A 19,263-nucleotide genomic window follows, 5' to 3' on the forward strand; every position below is an offset into this window, starting at 1 on the left:
GGTAGCCGTCCTCGTCGTGTCCGAGGTGCTCCTGGCCACATCGGCTGGGAGAGCCTGGGCAGACATGGGCACAGGGACTAAATTTGGAGTGACTTGACCAGGTCATTCTCTTTAGTCCTGCAGTCAGTCCTATTGAACCGTCTTATGGTGAGCAGGCAGGCAATATGGATTGCTAGCAGTCGTACTGTACCATCTTCTGCCGAGCAGCCATGAGATGTGGATGGCATGCAGTCCTTCTGCACCGTCTGCTGCCAGCCAAAGATGTAAAAGATAGATGGAGTGGATCAAAACAAGAAATAGACCAGACTTGTTTTGTACTCATTTGCTTCCCCCCCTCCCCTCTCTAGGGGACTCATTCCTCTAGGTCACACTGCAGTCACTCACAGAGAAGGTGCAGCAAGGTAAATCTAGCCATGTATCAATCAGAGGCCAGGCTAACCTCCTTGTTCCAATAAGAACAATAACTTAGGTGCACCATTTCTTACTGGAATCCTCCGTGAAGTCCTGCCTGAAATACTCCTTGATGTAAAGCCACCCCCTTTGTTGATTTTAGCTCCCTGAAGCCAACCCTGTAAGCTGTGTCCTCAATCGCCCCTCCCTGCGTCAGAGCAATGGCAAACAATTGTGCATCTGAGTTGAGAGTGCTGTCCAGCGTGGTCACAATGGAGCACTCTGGGATATCTCCCGGAGGCCAATACCGTCGAATTGCGTCCACAGTACCCCAAATTCGAGCCAGCAAGGCCGATTTAAGCGCTAATCCACTTGTCAGGGGTGGAGTAAGGAAATAAATTTTAAGAGCCCTTTAAGTCAAAATAAAGGGCTTCATCGTGTGGACGGGTGCAGGTTTACATCGATTTAATGCTGCTAAATTCGACCTAAAGTCCTAGTGTAGACCAGGGCTGAGAGTGAACATTGGGAATTAGCTCCTTGAAAACTTCCTTCCTCTGCTGTTTTGCTTTCAATATCTGAAGAACTAATATTGATCAAGTAGGTTTTTAGGTGTTTCATCAAAACACTAGAAACTTGTTTGACTACCTCTTTGTGATGCTCAGTGACAGTGTTGCATGAAACCACTTTTCAGCAACACTGGTACAATCAACGCAAGTCTTGGAATTGCCAACTGACACAAGCTTTCTTAAATGTAGCTTTCACATGATGAAAGTGCTTTATATTCAATGCTGGACTGAGTAAGTAATTTTCTTAACTTCTAGCTTACTAACTGGATGAAAACGTTGATAAACTCTCTAGAGAACTGAAACTTAAGGGAAGGCTGGGCAGTGTCCATTTCACAGTATGAGTAGATGTGACTAGAATGATACCACATCTATTGAACTAATCTTACCTGTTAAAGATAGTACCTTGGTTCAGGGATTGTACATAGTTCCTCTGTTCTGTTGCCATGGTGGTCCCTGATAGCTGTTTAGAAAAGTTTGTGCACTTCTTACCAGGATGTCTTGGCCCCAACCTGATCTAGTAGAAGGAAGGATAATTTTATCCTTTGAGCAAGAGCAACTTGCAGATGGAAATGAGAGAAAAATTTAAAGTATGGCTTGTCAGTCTGCAAGACTAAACTTCAGGCACTGCTATCAAAGCCTTTGATTAATCATGAATCCTAGAAACAATCCATATTTTGGGAAGAAGCAAGCCATAGCAAATAAGCTTCTTTGCAGAAGCTTCACTTCAGAAAAGTTACCACACCTTCCTGCTATTCAAACAGCCCGAAGATCACTGATGCCAAGAAATAGGTCAGAAGATATTGTATTACATAAACTGCTCTTCATGCCAGTTACTGTACTTCTGGTTGTGAGAACCTTAGTGGGTGTTCCAAAGCTCCTGATACAAAGTGTTAGGATAACTTGCGTTAACACTTTATTGGGAAGTCTCAAATTTAGCCACTGAGAGATTAAGGCATAGCAGTTTTATATCCTCACTTCAAGAATTGTAACATTCAAATACGGAATATCCAGTTAACATTTAAGTTGAAACTGTAATAAAAGGAAGCGCTTTCCCTCTGGACAGAGTCCTCTTTATTAAGTGTCTTGAGTCAATTGTACATGGTCATGATGCTCATTAGGACTATTACACTAGGTGATCCAGAATCTTTGTTAGTCTGTCTTTGAGAGCGAGAGAGAGACTTATGCACCCAGTGGTTGGAATGTGCATGTTAAATTAGTCTCATCTGTTTCTGAGCCTATTGGCTAAATTTCATAAAAGCCTACTGAACTTGTCTAAATAGTACAGTTCCATAGTCTATATGGTAAATATCTGGAAAACCTCAAGATGAAATATTGAGACTTAAACATAGTTTAGGTTTTCCTTTTTTGGAAAAGGAGATGCTAAATGACAATGTCCAAACTAAAGAGCTGTATAAAACTTACTCACTAGCTGCTTGCTATGTTGGTCCCAGGATGTTAGAGACACAAGGTGGATGAGATAATACCTTTTTATGGACCAGCTTCTGTTGGTGATAGAGAGAAGCTTTTGAACTTGTGCAGTTCTGTGTAAGGTTGAAAGCTTCTCTCTCAGCTCAAAAGCTTCTCTCTCTCCAGCAGAAGCTGGTCCATGAAAAGATACATTACCTCATCCTCCTTGTGTCTTCAGCTACTTTAAAATAGCTTGGCCTGTTCTGCTTGAGGTGTTTACCTTACTGTTCTGGCACAGAGCACTGTTGCTTAGAGAGTTCTGTACCAGGTGGCATCTGGAAGAATACTTAATGCATGGCCTGTAAATACAACTTGGGTCTACAGGATACATCTATTTAAAACTTCCTATGTGAAAATCTTAACACTGTATGGAAACTCTGGGATTTCCCTACTTATGCCCAACAAACCTGATTTTTAAAACATTTGCTTATTCAACACAGAAGTAATTTATTAAGTGTCTTGCCTAGTTTTTTTAAAAGCCACTCAGTTGATGGAACATTGCTAATAGTATCTTTATTACTCCAATTATGAGGGCATGCATGTTACTACTCACCAAGCTCCTGTCTACACCTGTATTAATGTCTTGTTATCGGGAGCAAGTTTAAACCTAGCTTAGACAGCTTCCTATTACAACTCTTTTTAGAATAGGTAGCAGTTTGCAGTGTTACAAGAATTGATACCTCTGGCCTCTTGTGGCAATGGGTTTCATATACTGGAGTGCACGCACTGTAAGAGTCCTGCAGAGTTAAGAAATTTAAATCAAATGTCTTCTACTAATCTAACCATTTAAAGATAGATTAAAATATCTTGCCTTTCTCAAGCACCTTTCTTATGGAAGGATCACAAACAGCATTGTAAACTAGATATAAGAATAGCTGCAACCACCTCTGGGTGGTAATAAGCAGCTATTAATAGCATGCAGCAACACTATAGCACAGTATGGGGCAGGAAGAGCAATTTATACAAGTGAAACTGCCATGTGGGGACATAAGTTGGCAGAAAGTAATTATTCATGTTGGAATTTGACTAGGACATCAGGGCTAATATCCTCTTTCAGAGAAGAGATGTTGGCTCTCTTGCAGTAAGGTCAACTGCTGTCTTAATAGGGTAACTTTGAGCGATAGTATCACATAACATTGAGTTGGATCAGTACTGACAAGGAAGGAAGCGTGCCACCTTCTGACTTGCAATAACACTGCTTACAGCACCTTGGGTTTTCTTTGATCCCTCAGGTAACTGTTGACCTACCTTTTTCCTGCATAGTTGGAGGTCTAAGATAGATGGTATGACAACAGACCTATTGTGTCCTTTAAGAAACTTGATTTTGGGTGGTAAAATTACAGTGATTTCTGTTGAACTGCAAATATTGGAGACTTAAGTAGCTGGATTTTTCACCTGGTCACATTTTTTCACCAGATGCTGACCCTGAGGTGACCATGGCAATGTTGCGTTGGATCTACACAGATGAGCTAGAACTGAGAGAAGATGATGTATTCTTGACAGAACTGATGAAATTAGCTAATCGGTTTCAACTACAACTCCTCAGGGAAAGGCAAGTTGCTGTGAATACGTTCAAGCTTCTAGAATGTTGTGGCTGGGCTCTAATTAGCCAGGCTCTTGGAAATCTATTTGTGCTAATGTAAATAACTGTTACATAACATTCTATTGCTAGCAGATATTAACTCATGGATGTGAGTTAAGATGAGAGGTATAATTAAAAGAAAATGATTTTGTTTTTAAATTGTAGAACAAGAATTTCAGCTGGTCATAAGCAGAAAAATCAAGCTTGTCCATATACTGTTACACACAAGCCACTCCCTTGATTAAAGAGTAAACTATTCCTGTATATTCCCCCTAACTCACCAATTACCCATAAGCCCATGCCTCTAATGTGACATGACTAGAAAACCTGAGTGAGTGTTACTGTTGAGTTAGTTACCTTTCCTGACATTTTTTTCCTATAACAAAGCAAATCTGTTACAGTATTGACAAGAAATGGCTTTTGAGTTACTAGACATGAAAGCTTCACTCTTTAGCTCTTTTTTTTTTCTTTCTGCTGGTTCAGTGACTGGCTAAAATGAAAATGCAACCTTATCAATAGTAGCAATATATCTTGAACATATTGGCTATTTTAAATGCCAAGTTTGGGTCATCCTCTTAATTATAAATTTCTTCAGATTTTTAAAACTAAAAATAATATTGCTAAATGACATGCTTGGGGAGAATGGAGAGTAGGAGGGAGGCAGGGCAAAATGACCACAGGGATTAATGTTGTTCCTCACCCACTCTTCCAAAGACTATATAAAGAGGTCTGGACCTTCCTTATGAAATGACCCTAAAGGTCAGTAAATAAAGCATAGTCTTATTCTGGACTTCTGTCAGTTATTGCTGAAATGGCCTCTCAGTTTCTTCCTTTTTTTTTTTAACCTGCTAGCAGGCATTGGCAGCATACGGTGAACATTTTCCTGGAAAACAGAGATCACTGGCTCAATCCACAGGAGCAATCTTCCCTGATCTAACTTCTAAGTCGTATATCCTGTCAATTAACAAACTGCAGTTTTGTACCTAGTGATCTTCCATTGCTTTTGGCCCTGTTACTGAGTGGTGTCTTAAGTCTAGCACTTAACTTCATCTTGGCACTTTTTTCTTCATTGCGGTGAACACAAGCCAAAATTTTAAACATTTAAGCCTTTTATTGTAATTGGGTTTTTTATAGTACTAAAAAAAATCCAGTATACTAATGATTGATATCCAGTGTCTTACTACAGCCTTAGCAGAACTGCAGGTACTTTCTGGTGTCTTCTACCATGCTTCTCCATTTTTGCTAGGTAAACTTTCAGTAACTGATGGGAGGCAATGGTATAATTATACAAGTATGCTGATAGCCATTAATGGTGGGTCCAAAATAACTAGATCTCTTGACTATGTGAAAACTACTTTCAGTCTCCTTAGTGTATACAACATGCTATTTTGTAAGTTTGTAGGATTTGCAAACATGCATGTTCTTGTACGCCCAAAAAGTGTGAAGGGAATGACCTCTTCCCAAGGATAAGTCTTCACTTTCCTGTCTTCCTCACAAATCTGCATTTTACAGTACTTTTTACAGTGTTCATTCTTAAGTGTGAAAGCTGGAGCAGCTCCACTGGGTGTCAAACTCGGTAATGTGAGACTGTTGCAACTACTGTCCTTACAACAGCAAATGTATTTCAGCCTACCTCAATGGGAAGATTGAGGGTGTCCTCCCTTACTTTGGAGGGAACTCTTTAACATGCTGCTCTCTCCACAGTGCTGTGAAATACACTATTATGGGAGTCTCTAGGTTGGTCCGTTTCATAAAGCCATTTCTGTTGAAGCTTTTCTAAGGAGGCAGTTGTATAAATAACAAGAATTTGTATACTACTGGTAAACATGACATTGCTTCACTGCTAGCCTTCAGATGTTCCTGTATCTGAGTGACCAGCTTTTGTTGGAAATGGGAATCTGACCTTTCAGGAAAAATCTTTCTTTCCTGATAACTGATGCAAACTCCATTTTTTCATTCTGGCAGGTGTGAAAAAGGAGTCATGTCACTAGTAAACGTCAGGAACTGCATTCGTTTCTATCAGACTGCGGAGGAGCTAAATGCTAGCACTTTATTGAACTACTGTGCTGAAATAATAGCTAGTCACTGGGTAAGTACTGTAATAGAACGGACATGGGAAAGAATAGCCTGTAGGCTGAAAAACTTTGTAAAGATTTGAAACTTTAAATTTTAGTGTTGGATTGTATTGATCTATACCACTTTCAAACTTCATAATAGCATTAAATGCTAGTACTGTGTTAATGGATCCAAACCCACACTGTTTTAAGACTTGCTTTTCTGTCTCGGAAAAGATTGCCTCTTTATCACATCCAGTGCCTCCCTGGAACAGGCATACCTTGTTGTGGGGGAGAAGGGGAAGAGAGGAGACGGACCCTCTTTGTGCCTTTGTTTTCAACCAAACCTCTTCCCTGAAAGTTTGACCGTTTGTAGAAAGCAACCCAAACAATGCTTTCCAGTTTTTATCTTCCTGTGCCTGTTCTCTTCTGGGATCAAAAGTGCTGAAACTGACTTAGTAGAAATGAAACTATGGCAAGAAGTTAGCTATTGAAATGGCTTTCCAGCAAGATTCAGTTTTCAGCCAAGTTTAATGGGTCCCACCAGTTCAGACTGGTATAAGTATAGCGAATTCTGAACAGTCTGAGGTTTGCCCATCGTTGGACTGTGGGGAATTTGGGATTCTTGCTTTTACATAAACAGATTTCCCCTCTTAAAATTGCCATCAGAAGTAGTAGCCAAGCCATAAAAAGCTACATACTTCGCTTCCAATTTCTTTTCCAACACAGGAGTTCTAGGCAATTTTGCATTTTTGATATACAAACTTCTACTTCTCTCCAAGGTCAGGTTATGAAAGTTTGTCTAACCAAGTGACAAAGGCTTGTTCATAACTGGAAGTCTTATTTTATCTGCTAACAGCAAGCTCCTATATATGGATTTACAAGACTTACAGTAACCTTCAGTGTAACTTCTGGAAATCAGATTTATCTGGATTTTTATTTTCTGTCTGAAAATACCATCAATAGTGAGTGCATTTTTGGCAGAGGTTAATCTTCACTACCTTAGATGCTGAAGGCTTTTGTATTTAACCATGCAGTACAGCTGTTGGCAGCATCTATGGGCCAGAAACAAAGAGCAACTCTTGATACATAATATTATCTGAGCTTCAGGGTGGCACTTCTTTCATCCTAGAACACACTGGGCTGTTCACTATTACTTTCCAAAAGTGAACTGTTCACCTCTGCTTTCAAGTAAATAGACTTGCTTATCAATCCTGAGGGCAGGATCCGAATCTCTCCATGAAAACCATCATTCTTCAGTGGCCAAATGGACCTGTGTCTTTAGAACAGTCCCAGTTACTAGAAAGACCTTCTGGTATTTAGATTTCAGGGTATATACTTTCTCCAAATATTAAATACAGAAAAGGAGTGATGTTTATTCATTATCTACTTTGGAAAAATGAGTGTTTTACAATTGTGTGAGTAGATGGGAAGTGTGAAGTAGCAAACTATGCTCCACTAGATAGGTGTGCAAAGGCTGTCTTAAGCAGACAAACTTTTTGGAGGAAGGCCTCTAACAATTGTGGAACTCTTACTAGTTCAATCTGTAATACCTTTACATGTTTTGGTGTGTGTGTTTTTTTTTTTTTATAAAGTGCCCTTATTTCTCAGAAGGAGGATTTAAAAATGCATTTTTCAGGTCTTTCTGTAAGTGTGCAAATTTAAGCAACTTCCATTAGAACTAATAGTTGAAATTTCAAAGTAGGTAGATGTAAAATCAGAACATTCACAACTATCTCTTCCCAGATTTACAGACTTGTTGGATTACCACTGGATGGCAGAAATCTGTTAAGACAATTCCCGTGAGCCCTTTGTACATGTCACACACCTCTCCAAAGCAGAGCCAAATGGAGCATTGAAATCAGTTATCTTCAGCGTTCCGTACTACATTACTGTGAAGGGCAAACAACCAAAACGCTGCTTAATACAAAGTACGAGCATCAATATGGAAACAAGCCAATTTCACTTTGATTTCTTCTTGTTACTCACAGGATGACTTGCGGAAAGAAGACTTCAGCAGTATGAGTGCTCAGCTGTTGTATAAAATGTTCAAATCCAAGACTGAATATCCTTTACATAAAGCTATTAAAGTGGAGAGAGAAGATGTTGTTTTCCTGTATCTTATTGAAATGGATTCACAGGTATGGTGAGCTTTACTGTATCTGTTTGAAATGGAGTGAACTAGACCTATTTTTCTTTGCTAGGTATGTGCTTGGGCATTTTAACTGTCAACTTGAAGGACTGGAGAGTGACATACTGTGAAGGAAGTCATAGAAGTTTTAAGAAAAGAAACATACTGAGAGTTGTTTAGAAAGCACATAATGTTTAGCTACCTATCTCAAAGGTACTGAATTCACTAGTTAATGTTTGCAAAGTGCTGTATAAAAATACCATGTATTAATAGGAATGAGGATGGAGTGTGCTTGTCTGGCATGATACAAGCACTTCAGCTACAGGTGTTGAAATGACATCCATGGACAAAACCAGTATAAATCCAGTACCTTTAATATCCTTTACACGATAATATAACTTGTATTTTTCTTGCCATTATGACTATGGTAATAGTGTGACCTACCTTTTAGTTAATTTTTTTAAATGCTTGCTCAGTTCCTTCTATTTTTCTTGCCATTACGACGACTATGGTAATAGTGTGACCTACCTTTTAGTTAATTTTTTTAAATGCTTGCTCAGTTCCTTTCTATTGTATATTTGCCACTTTCTTTGAAACCATTATTTCTGAAGAAATAACATGTACTGCTAAGTCTCTTCTGAAGTCACAAAACACATTAGTTTCCTTATGTGATTCAGTATAAATGTATGGCTTGAGAGCTGTTGAAAATCTAATTCAGTATCTCCACTTACACAGCTCTGACTAGTAGAGAATCCCTGAGGGACAGATTCTGCCTTCTCATAAACTTGAAGACCAAATTTCAAAACTAATTGTTTCAAAACTAACTTCAGGATCAGCTTTCCAATTAGAGAGGACTTGCTCTCAGTTGTGCTTTAATTCAGTCTCAAGATAGTCTTTGTTTACTCTGTGTATGTAAGATAAGTCTCTAAAGAGATTTAATTAGATATAGTACTAGCATTTGTTACATTGAAACTTTCCTTTAACAGTAATCATCGTTATCCAATATGCAACTTTAAGTTGCATATTCTGAATGCTCCCCTGCATATATTTGTCAGCCCACTAAATTGTGGGGTGTTTTTTGTTTGTGGGTTTTTTTGGTAGCTGCCTGGGAAGCTCAATGAACTGGATCACAATGGAGACCTTGCTTTAGATTTAGCCCTCTCTCGAAGATTGGAAAGTATTGCAACCACACTGGTCAATTACAAGGCTGATGTGGATATGGTGGACAAGAAAGGCTGGAGTCTGTTACACAAAGCCATCCAAAGAGGTAAGGATATTGAATACAAAAGTTATCCTATACTGTAATGGTAACTTGCTTTTGCAACTTTTTCCAGTAGTAAGTATATCCTAATTGAGACTGGTGTGTGTTTGCTTTTTTTTAATGCATCTCTTAATATCTTCTGCCAATGACTCAATTTTAGTTTCAAAAGTTCCTTGGCAAAAGAAGGCAGGTGAAGTCCCAGGCTTAGGTTAATATAAATATATTAACATGAATAAAATGACAACATTAAGCTTCATGAAAAGGATTCTTTTTGGAAGCAAACACCTTGCTTGCTGGGTTGGCAACTGAAATGAAACTGCTAGTTTCTCATACAAACTACTTTGGTGTTGTCCTAGAAATAGTGGGGTGGGGTTGAGGGGGCAGAGAATTCCAAACCTGGATGTTCAAATCCTAATTCCATTTAATGGAGGAGTGACTCTCAGTGCCTAGTAAGTTGTTTAGACTGGCTAAAACCTCAATAGCTCATGCAGATATATCTAGGAGAGGTGAGAAGAGTCTCTTCCCTATTTTTTTAAATTTTTTTTTAAATTTAAAAAAAATTTTTCCCTCCCCCGCCACCCCCCTTTCAGGATTGCATAGCTAATAGGGAGAGTAGCTTCTCACCCTTTCTGCAGACAGTAGTGGCCTGCCCCCCAATCAGCTGGTTAGAGGAGGACCCTAGTCTTTTATGACAGTCAATAGTAGGAAGACATTTGTATAGGTGATTAACTTCAAGTTCCAGTGGGCAATAAAGTATCATTGGTACTTGAAGACTCTTGAGCTGCTATCAACGCGAGAAGAAGGAAAGCAGATATATGTGAGTATTCACAGAACCCAGTAGGAAGCAGTTGCCATGGCAGTAATGCTCAGGAGGCTTAAGAACAGAGAAACACCTTCTTGGCTTACATCTTTCCTGACCAGATAGGGCTGCATGAGTCTCCAGTATAAACCCTAGTGACCTCATTGTATGTTACTTAGCCTTTTGTTGTTGCAGTCATTATTTCTTTGCTTTGACTGGCTGCAGTAGGATGCTGCTGTTGCTGCTTGCGTGTTCACTTGGTGAACAGTAAATTAATGCTTCCCACAGGGATGTTCCTCAGGTTTCGTATAAACAGCTTATCTACATCTGAAGTAGTTTAGGAGCTCAAAAGGCCAAGCAAAGCTCCTTCATTAACTAACTACAATTAACCTAAGGCTAGTCACACTAACTCTACCAGTAGAGCATGGCGGGGAGGCATGATCCTAGGAAATGCCAAGCATGACTTGCAAGAGAGCTGATTACTCTTGACTCCCACTGCCAAGGCCTTCTAGGAACTGGCTTTTTGTGATTTTATTAAATGCTGCCTTCCCACGTGTAAACCTTGCAGAAGGGTAACTCTCTCAGGGCTTCACCACTGTCAAACTTCTTAATTTTAGCATTTAAACATGAATACTTAAGTTGTATTTTCTTGCCAGTTACTTTGAAACCGATCTTTCAGTCTTGCAGTTGACTACTTCCTGGTACTTGAAGATGCAATCAAGTAGTTACTGTTTTATTTGTATTACTATAGCATCCTGTTTTGACTTTAGTTGTATTCTGGTGGAACAGACTGTGAGTCAAACCAATGATCTGACTTTATTTCCAGGATCAGCCTAACTTCTCCTGACTGAGAGGGAAGTTACTCAGATTCCTGAAAAATTACACTTTTTTAATGGGACCTTAACTATAGAGAGAGCATACAAAGCTGCTGATGTAAGATTCGCTGCCATATCAAAACTGCTACCTGTGAACCCTTTTTAGAAGCATGCAGAGGAAAAATGTTTTTAAAGACAAGTAACTTCTGGAAGTGCGTTCTTGTACTTAACCAAACATGGCAGGGGAAGGAAGGATGGTTTTAAGGCACTGGACTGGGACCTGGTATTTATGGGTCAATTCCCAGGTCTCACACAAATAGTCTCTGACTGTGGAAAGTTACTTCATCTCTCTGTAAAATGGGGATACTACTTTTCTCTGGCTTGTCTGGGCAGTTTTTAAATTCTTTGGGCAGGAAATCTCTTAAAATGTTTAGGTACAGTACCTACCATGATAGGGCCCTGATTTCTGTAGGCACTACAGTGTAATGTAAATACCTTAAATAACTAGAGTAGTGGCTCAAGCTGTTCCACATACCCAGACTCTCTCCAGTTTAGCAACATGATGCTAGCAGCCTCTGATACCTGTCGGTGTCACCCAGACTGATAGCTTCTGAACTAGAGGGAAGTGTGAACCAAAATGACCTATAGCCTGTCATACAGACTTACACTCTGAAAAGCTTAAGAATAGCTAGAATGAGACTTTCCTATTGCTTTATATAACAAACTTTAACTTGTGTGAACCACTCCTATCTGTTGCTGTTGTCCTATGACTCCATAAAGGATCATTGCCATAGCAGGACAATGGGGAGAAGAACCTTTTTCTCTAACTGACACGACACAATTTTGGCATAGGAACTAAGGAACTCGCTCCAGTATACCCTAAAACGTTTTGGCCAAGTAATTACGTTCTAGTTCAAACAGACTTAAGTTAACCTTCCAGTAGCAAACACTGGCTTTCTAAGGAAGCCCCTTACATTTTCCCCCTTAGTATCTTTTGGAGGGGCCAGCCTGACATAAGCTTTACAGTGTACATTGCAGCTGTTGGCTTCTAGCAGGGAGGAACTTAATATCAAGCAGCACTTTTATACAAGAACACATTTCATGATGCCTATGGAACTAATGCAGATTGCAACCTGCTGAAAATAGCTTATGTAGAGCATATAATGAATCTTAAAATCAGATGTGTAATCTATCCCTTTTGCCCGTCCCAAAAGGAGATAAGTTTGCTGCCAATTTTCTCATTAAAAATGGTGCCCGTGTGAATGCTGCTACGCTGGGAGACCAGGAGACTCCTCTACACCTTGTTGCATCGTATAGCCCCAAGAAGCACTTGCCAGATGTGATGTCAGAGATGGCACAGATTGCAGAGTCCCTCTTACAGGCTGGAGCCAATCCAAACATGCAAGACTGCAAAGGAAGGTGAATATATTGGTAGCAGTGTCTAGCTTTGGTAACCATGTCTATCTAATCAGTGTGCTGCAGCTTACTGAGAAGGCTCTGTACCTTCAAGGGAATAGACCAGGAGATGTCTCAAAAAAGATCAAGCTGGATTATTTCAATGGGAGACCTGCAGATACCCTCATCTCACTGGTAGACAGTGGTATTTTAGTAAGTAGCATTCTTCTGTCAGGCGTTACCGAACGGGAGGCAATGCCTTGGAAAGGAGGTGAAGGGGGGAACTGGCTGGTGAAATACATGGAGAACAATTGTACACTTTACTGACTATCAGCAATATATAGTCAAGCAATGGAAATAAGAGGTGAGACAAAACAGCGAACAGTTGTCACAAAGTGTTTGGGATCCCCTGGATATCAGCTTAGCTTGCTAACAAAGATACAGTTTTTGCTAGGTACTCTGGGCACAGCCACACTTTTGAGTCCTATATGCAAAAACATTTTTGAAGCTTTCTTTTGGTAAGGTAACAAATGTCATATCAAAGAACGGTAGTAGGCTGTGGAATGTGAAAGACTGCTAGATCTGAGTACTAGGAAATGGACTAAGGTAACAGTCTGAAAGACCCAAATTTACCATTAGGGGAAGTTAAATCTTCAGGGTGCTGCCTAAGATTGACAGAGCTAAACTGCTTGGGTCTTCACCAATCCAAACAGGCTTCTGGTACCTCTTTTCTGTTGAGACATATTTGTACTTGCCCTTTGACTTTGAAAGTCAGTGGGCAGGTGCTGGAGGAGCAAAGTCTGACCTGAGTCTCCAAACTTGTATGGAAATGTGAAATTAGATCTTGATGTCAGAAAAATGTCTTCCTAACTGTAGTTGTCTCTCTCTCTCTCTCTGCAGGACCCCATTACATGCATCAATTGTTGTTAGGAATGATCCTGTATTCAGTCAGCTTCTCCAGTGCAAACAGTAAGTCTGTTTATTTTTTAGGTTTTAATTTGAATAGGGTACTCCAAACCACATCATACAGTGGAGAGGAATGTATAGCTGTAAGCTATTTCTTTTGTTAAACAATAATCCCAGCCATTCAGCATTCCTTAGATGCCAGATTCTGTGGATGCGAAATTGTGCAAGTCTGCATGAGGTAATGAGGCCTATGACACTTTGGTTCTATTTCTAGCTTTGTTGCTGGGTGACCTTAGGCAAGTCACTTCACCTTTTCTGTGCCTTCATTTTCCCCATCTGTAAAAATGGGGATATTCTTACTGACCTCCTTCTGGAAGGCGTTATGGAGGTCTACTGATAAGAGCTATGTAAGAGCTAGCTATTACAAAGTTTCAAATGGAAACTTGTATTGCTAAGGAAGTTGGTCTTCTGGCTTGGTATAGAGGAGGCAAAAAAGCTTTTTCCCCCTCTAATACTACCTTAGTTTGCAAAGAAGTGAAGTGCACAGCAATGTCTTTGGGGGTAGGTAAAATAAAGCAGTACTACTCTGAACTAGAATTGCAAAATGGATGAGCAATTATCAAGCTCTTGAAATAGCTAGTCTGAAATCCTTCTTGAGTCCAGTTCAACTCCATGGGGAGTGACTCCCATTAACCTTGGGAGACTAATAGGGCCCTTCAGATGCCTTAGGGAGAGCGGTCCCTTCATGCATGCTCTAGGTAAAATGTGTAGTTACATGTGTATAGAATCTACAACTGAGTCTTTAGTGCTATATCTCCAACAGAAACCTGCCCCTTTTAAGTGACTATCTTAGAGTGGTCATAAGACAGGCTTCACTGTAGCCTCAGAATTTTTTTCCTTTGTGCAGTTTAATTTCACCATTCGTTTTAAAAGCCTGTAAATACAGGTCTAAGGAATAGTGGTCTTAGTAAGACCTTAGCAGTTGTGGTTATAAAACTATGTAATGGTGGTTCTTTTTAATGGAGTCTTACTTATCAGATTCTTGGAAGGTGTTCCTTGGTGCAGTGTGTGTGTGTGTGTGTGGGGGGACTTTACAATTTTTTTAGAGGCTATCTAAAAATCTAACTTTTTTTATTTGTTAGATTAGACTTAGAATTGAAGGATCATGAGGGAAGCACAGCTCTGTGGCTTGCAGTTCAGTATATCAAAGTGTCTTCTGACCTGTCTATAAACCCTTTTGACGATGTCCCTGTTGTAAATGGAACCTCCTTTGATGAGAATAGCTTTGCAGCAAGACTAATCCAGCGAGGCAGCAATACAGATGCACCTGACATAGTAACAGGTAAAAGAGAGGTTTGTATTCATGGTTAGGCAAAAGGTTTGGATGACCAGATCACAAATGCAGCAATTAGAATAAAAGCTCGTTTAATAAGAACATAAGAGTGGCCTTACTGGGTCAGACCAAAGGTCCATCTAGCCCAGTATCTTGTCTTCCAGCAGTGGCCAGTGCCAGGTGCCCCAGAGGGAATGAACAGAACAGGTAATCATCAAGTGATTCATCCCCTGTCGCTCATTCCTAGTTTCTGGCAAACAGAGGATAGGGATACCCTCTATGCCCATCCTGGCTAATAGCCATTGATGGACCTATCCTCCATGAATTTATCTATAGCATCTTGCTTCAAAGTAAGGTGGGGGGGAAAGGGGGGGGGTTGGTTCTACTGAGGTCTGAAGTGCCACAGGCCCTATTACTGTAACCTTAATAGGGTAGAATTGGTCCAAGATCTTTAGAGGATAGACTTGGAAGGCACAGTGACTCTAAACCCTGCTATATATTGTCTAGAATGCAAATTCATAGCTGCACACTTAAGCTAAAATAACTTAAACCATAAATGGCTAAATAAAACTTTGTAAGGAGTTCATGTATATGCTCCCTGATGAGAATTAGATGCTGTCACAGGGGGAGGCTTATAGAATGGGTGGAAAATACTGAGATGGTGCATGAAGTCAGGAATATTCCATGCTGTTAAAGTCCTGGAGTTGTCCTCCCTTTCCAAAATGTGTCGCTTATTCTTTAGTGGCAGCTTGGAAACAAATGTAATGTTGAAGGGGCTGATCAGACATGCATATCCTTCAATAAGTAGCATCTCTGCTACAGGTCTTCCAAGTTCTAAATCTCTTGGGGGTAGGATACTAGAGATGTTCCAAATTATAACTTTAAATCAGTGGATAGTACATGCATTTTCATATTCCCTTTTAGGAAATTGCTTATTGCAGAGAGCAGCTGGAGCAGGAAATGAGGCAGCTGCTCTCTTCCTGGCAACCCATGGGGCAAAAGTGAACCATAGAAACAAATGGGTAAGAGAAATGTAGATTTTTATTGCCCTCCCCCCCCCCCCCCCCCCGCCACGCAGAATCCAGGTGTAACTAACCCCACCATACTGTATGTGGTGTGTGGGTGGTTTTTTAAACCAATTGATGAAAATCTGGAATGCTAGAGTGATGATGACCACATTATGGTGTACGGACAATTGTGCTCTGTTCCCATGGCATTACATACTGCAGTGATGTGTTAACACGTCTCTCCTAATAATGCCTGTCAACAGTCCATGTTGAGAAATGCTGAAATTCAGTTAAAATTAGGCTAGTTGAGTATAGTGTTTACTAGTACACAATAAACAGAAAGCAGTCTTGGAAGCTGCTGTACACCATTCTAATTGAGGGGGGCTTCCTGTTTTAACGGTTGGTTTCAGAACTCCTAAACCTTTTTTTTTCTGTTTAAAGGGAGAAACTCCATTGCATACATCTTGTCGGCATGGCCTATCAAATCTTACGGCAGAGCTTCTACAACAAGGAGCCAATCCTAATATCCAGACTGAAGAAGCAGTGTCTAGTCAGAAGGATGCATCCTCACCACCTGCATCAGAGAATGTGTATCTGCAAACTCCCCTTCATATGGCTATAGCATATAACCACCCTGATGTGGTGTCAGTCATACTGGAGCAAAAAGGTAGGCCTTTGTTCAAACTGTACTGCTGCTACTAGATGGAGTGATTACGGCAACCTGCATACCATGGCAAGCTATGAGTCCTATTACATGAGTCTTCTCTATCTCCCTGTAGGCTGAGTTATATTTAGCTTCACTGTTTTACAAGAGTAACTTCTCAGTAACTTCTAATAGGGCCCTTCAGATGCCTTAGGGAGAGCGGTCCCTTCATGCATGCTCTAGGTAAAATGTGTAGTTACATGTGTATAGAATCTACAACGGATGAAACTTTGGAATGTCTAGTTCTGTATTTTCCCATAATTTAATATATTCCCCTGCTGTGTAAAGGGAGTGCCAGGATAGATCTGTAGTCTTGGAGGCTGGACTTAGAATGTGGGAGGTGGAAGACACCCACACAAATACTGACTCCTTCAGTTTCTTTCTTGCCCTGTGTTTCAGACTAACAATAGAAAATTGTAAACTCGTGTCACCAAGAAGAAAAATGTTCAGTTCAGGTGGATGGCAGGACTCCAGGCTAGGATCTTTGTAACTACGTATCACGGGGGTGTGCAAACTTTTTGGCCCAAGGGCCACTTTGGGATTGCAAAACTTTTTATGGCGGTCCGGGTAGGGAAGGCTGTGCCTCCCCAAACAGCCTGGAGCCCGCCCCTTATCTGCCCCATCCAACCCCCCCCCGCTCCTTTTCACCTGACTGCCCCCCATGGTACTCCTGCCCCAACTGTCCCCCAGGACCTCACCCCCTATCCAACCTCCCTGCTCCCTGACTGCCCCGACCTCTAACTGCCACCCCCCCAACCTCTGCCCCATCCAACCGCTCCCTGTCCCCTGACTGCCCCCTGGGATCCCCTGCCCCTTATCCAACCCCTCCCCGCCCCCTTACCACGCCACTCAGGTTGGCAGGAGCTCACAGCCATGCTGCTGCCCTGCCCGGCAGGAGCAGCAGGCCAGAGCACCGGTGGCACAGCATGCTGAGGCTGCAGGGGAGGGGGCGGGGGCTAGCCTCCCTGGCCGGGAGCTCAGGGGCTGGGCAGGAATGTGGCCCGCAGGCTGTAGTTTGCTCACCTTTGACTTACGTCTAGATGTCTAATTGTAGCAAATACATAAGGACAGTGGATGGATATTTCTGCTCTTCCTTGGGAGGCAGGACTTGATTAAAATCCTGGAAAGTTATTGGCATCATATTATTTTTTACATTATGGGTGAAGGATGTCGAGCATTGAGAATTGCCAACAAATTTCCCTTAAATATCCTAAGAGCTACTTAACTTGGGGAAAATTTTTGTAACGCTTCCAAAAAGTGACTTGGTCATTTGGGTCCGTTGAAATCCAAGTATAGCAAACAGGTTTTGAGATTGATGCTTAAAAATACAGGAACGCATTTTTAACCTTGGTTCAAATTCTGTGGTGTTGTCTTTCAGCTAATGCCCTTCATGCTACCAACAACTTGCAAATCATTCCTGACTTCAGTCTCAAGGACTCTAGAGACCAGACAGTATTGGGACTGGCATTATGGACTGGTAAGGATTTATAAATTCTCAGTCTTTGTGGGAAAAATAATTGAGACTTAATGTGAATCCTACACACAAGTCAGGAGGGGAACCGTATTGACAATCACTCTTTTCCGTTTATGGAACTACTGTATAGTCAAGGCCCTTTGTGTTTTTGTTCATTTTGTTTAAAACTTTGCAGGAATGGATAGAAAAGTGGGTAAAACTGGTGCAAAACATTTCAGTTTTCTGAGTAAATATCAGGGTTAACATTGGGACAAGGAGACAGAAAGAAAAAACTAACAAAACTACATGTTGAAAGTAAAAGCAGTTTAATGCTCTGGTTTTAATTCTTGAACTGTTCATTAATAGTGCACGTATACATGCACGGATATCTTCCACTACACTAACTTATTTAACACTTACATTTATATTGCATTTACACTTAACCTAATTTTTTAAGGGGAGTAAACCTAACATATTGGATTTTCTTAACATAATATTGTCATTTACTCGAGTGGCCCAAAATTTGGGTGAAAAATCAGTAACAAACAACAAACGGCTTTTGTAAAACTGAGGAATACTTTGGGTAAAAACTAAGGGCCTTATAGTACAGTAACTGTCCAACTCCAGGCTTCAGAGACTTAGTATATTCTTCATTGTTGGGGGAGGAAGGGTGTTTTTTTTAAGAAACCTTGTTTAAGATTTTATTTCCTTTAGTTTATCCGAGGAATTAATGGAAATTCACTGTAGTTCCATGGTGCAAAGTTCAGAGAACACTTAGGGTTAAGTTTATAGCCACTTTTTAAAGCCTTGTATCTACTTTGCATGACACATCTGTCTTTTGGCTTGCTTCGTACACTGAGAGTAATGAGCCAGCAGATGGAAAGACTACCCCCTCCCCCCTTTTCAGGCACATGGAAGGCATAGTGCTGTACATGTAAAAAGGAATACTTACCCTTTCCTCAATCTAGGGGTGGATATGTAGATATGTTCCCTTTCCTCTTTTTCCAAAGCTACTTTCCCCTTAAATGAATCCGACAAGTCCATAACTCCTGGCTCTGACACTTGTATATAGCCATCACTTCGTTTGTGTTGCCTCCGTGTACTGTAAGATAGCTTTCTGGCTCTTTGTCAGTGAGATCTGAACTTCATCAAAGACAAGCCAATATGCTTAATTTTCCTTGCAGTCAGACATTTTGGTACACAGCCACTTGAGACCATGTAATAGCTGGGATATTTATGCATTATATTGAGTGTCCTATTTTGGATCAATTTAATTATCTTAAAAGCAAAAGGGTGATAGCCAAATAGATTCTATGTATCTTTCTTCTAGCTTGGCATTTTTAAGTGCAGTTCTGGAACTATGGCAGTGCAATAGGTTAGGCACCTAAATACTATAGTGAC

The 19,263-nt window shown here is 40.6% G+C and overlaps 1 protein-coding gene across 2 annotated transcripts in view; it reads left to right on the forward strand.

The window, feature by feature from the left end:
- ANKFY1 (ankyrin repeat and FYVE domain containing 1) overlaps window positions 1–19,263 on the forward strand; it is a 56,695-nt gene that overhangs the window by 17,190 nt on the left and 20,242 nt on the right. For both annotated transcript variants that reach the window (XM_084651146.1, XM_084651147.1), the window contains exons 4-13: window positions 3,840–3,975; window positions 5,971–6,094; window positions 8,051–8,200; window positions 9,292–9,457; window positions 12,280–12,484; window positions 13,361–13,429; window positions 14,509–14,708; window positions 15,624–15,721; window positions 16,148–16,373; window positions 17,788–17,886. In XM_084651146.1, coding sequence (XP_084507272.1) covers window positions 3,840–3,975; window positions 5,971–6,094; window positions 8,051–8,200; window positions 9,292–9,457; window positions 12,280–12,484; window positions 13,361–13,429; window positions 14,509–14,708; window positions 15,624–15,721; window positions 16,148–16,373; window positions 17,788–17,886 — 1,473 coding nt within the window. The remainder of the gene's footprint in view (window positions 1–3,839; window positions 3,976–5,970; window positions 6,095–8,050; window positions 8,201–9,291; window positions 9,458–12,279; window positions 12,485–13,360; window positions 13,430–14,508; window positions 14,709–15,623; window positions 15,722–16,147; window positions 16,374–17,787; window positions 17,887–19,263) is intronic.

This window comes from Lepidochelys olivacea (assembly GCF_965140295.1).
Source record: "Lepidochelys olivacea isolate rLepOli2 genome assembly, chromosome: 17".
NCBI classification, from domain to species: Eukaryota; Metazoa; Chordata; order Testudines; family Cheloniidae; genus Lepidochelys; species Lepidochelys olivacea.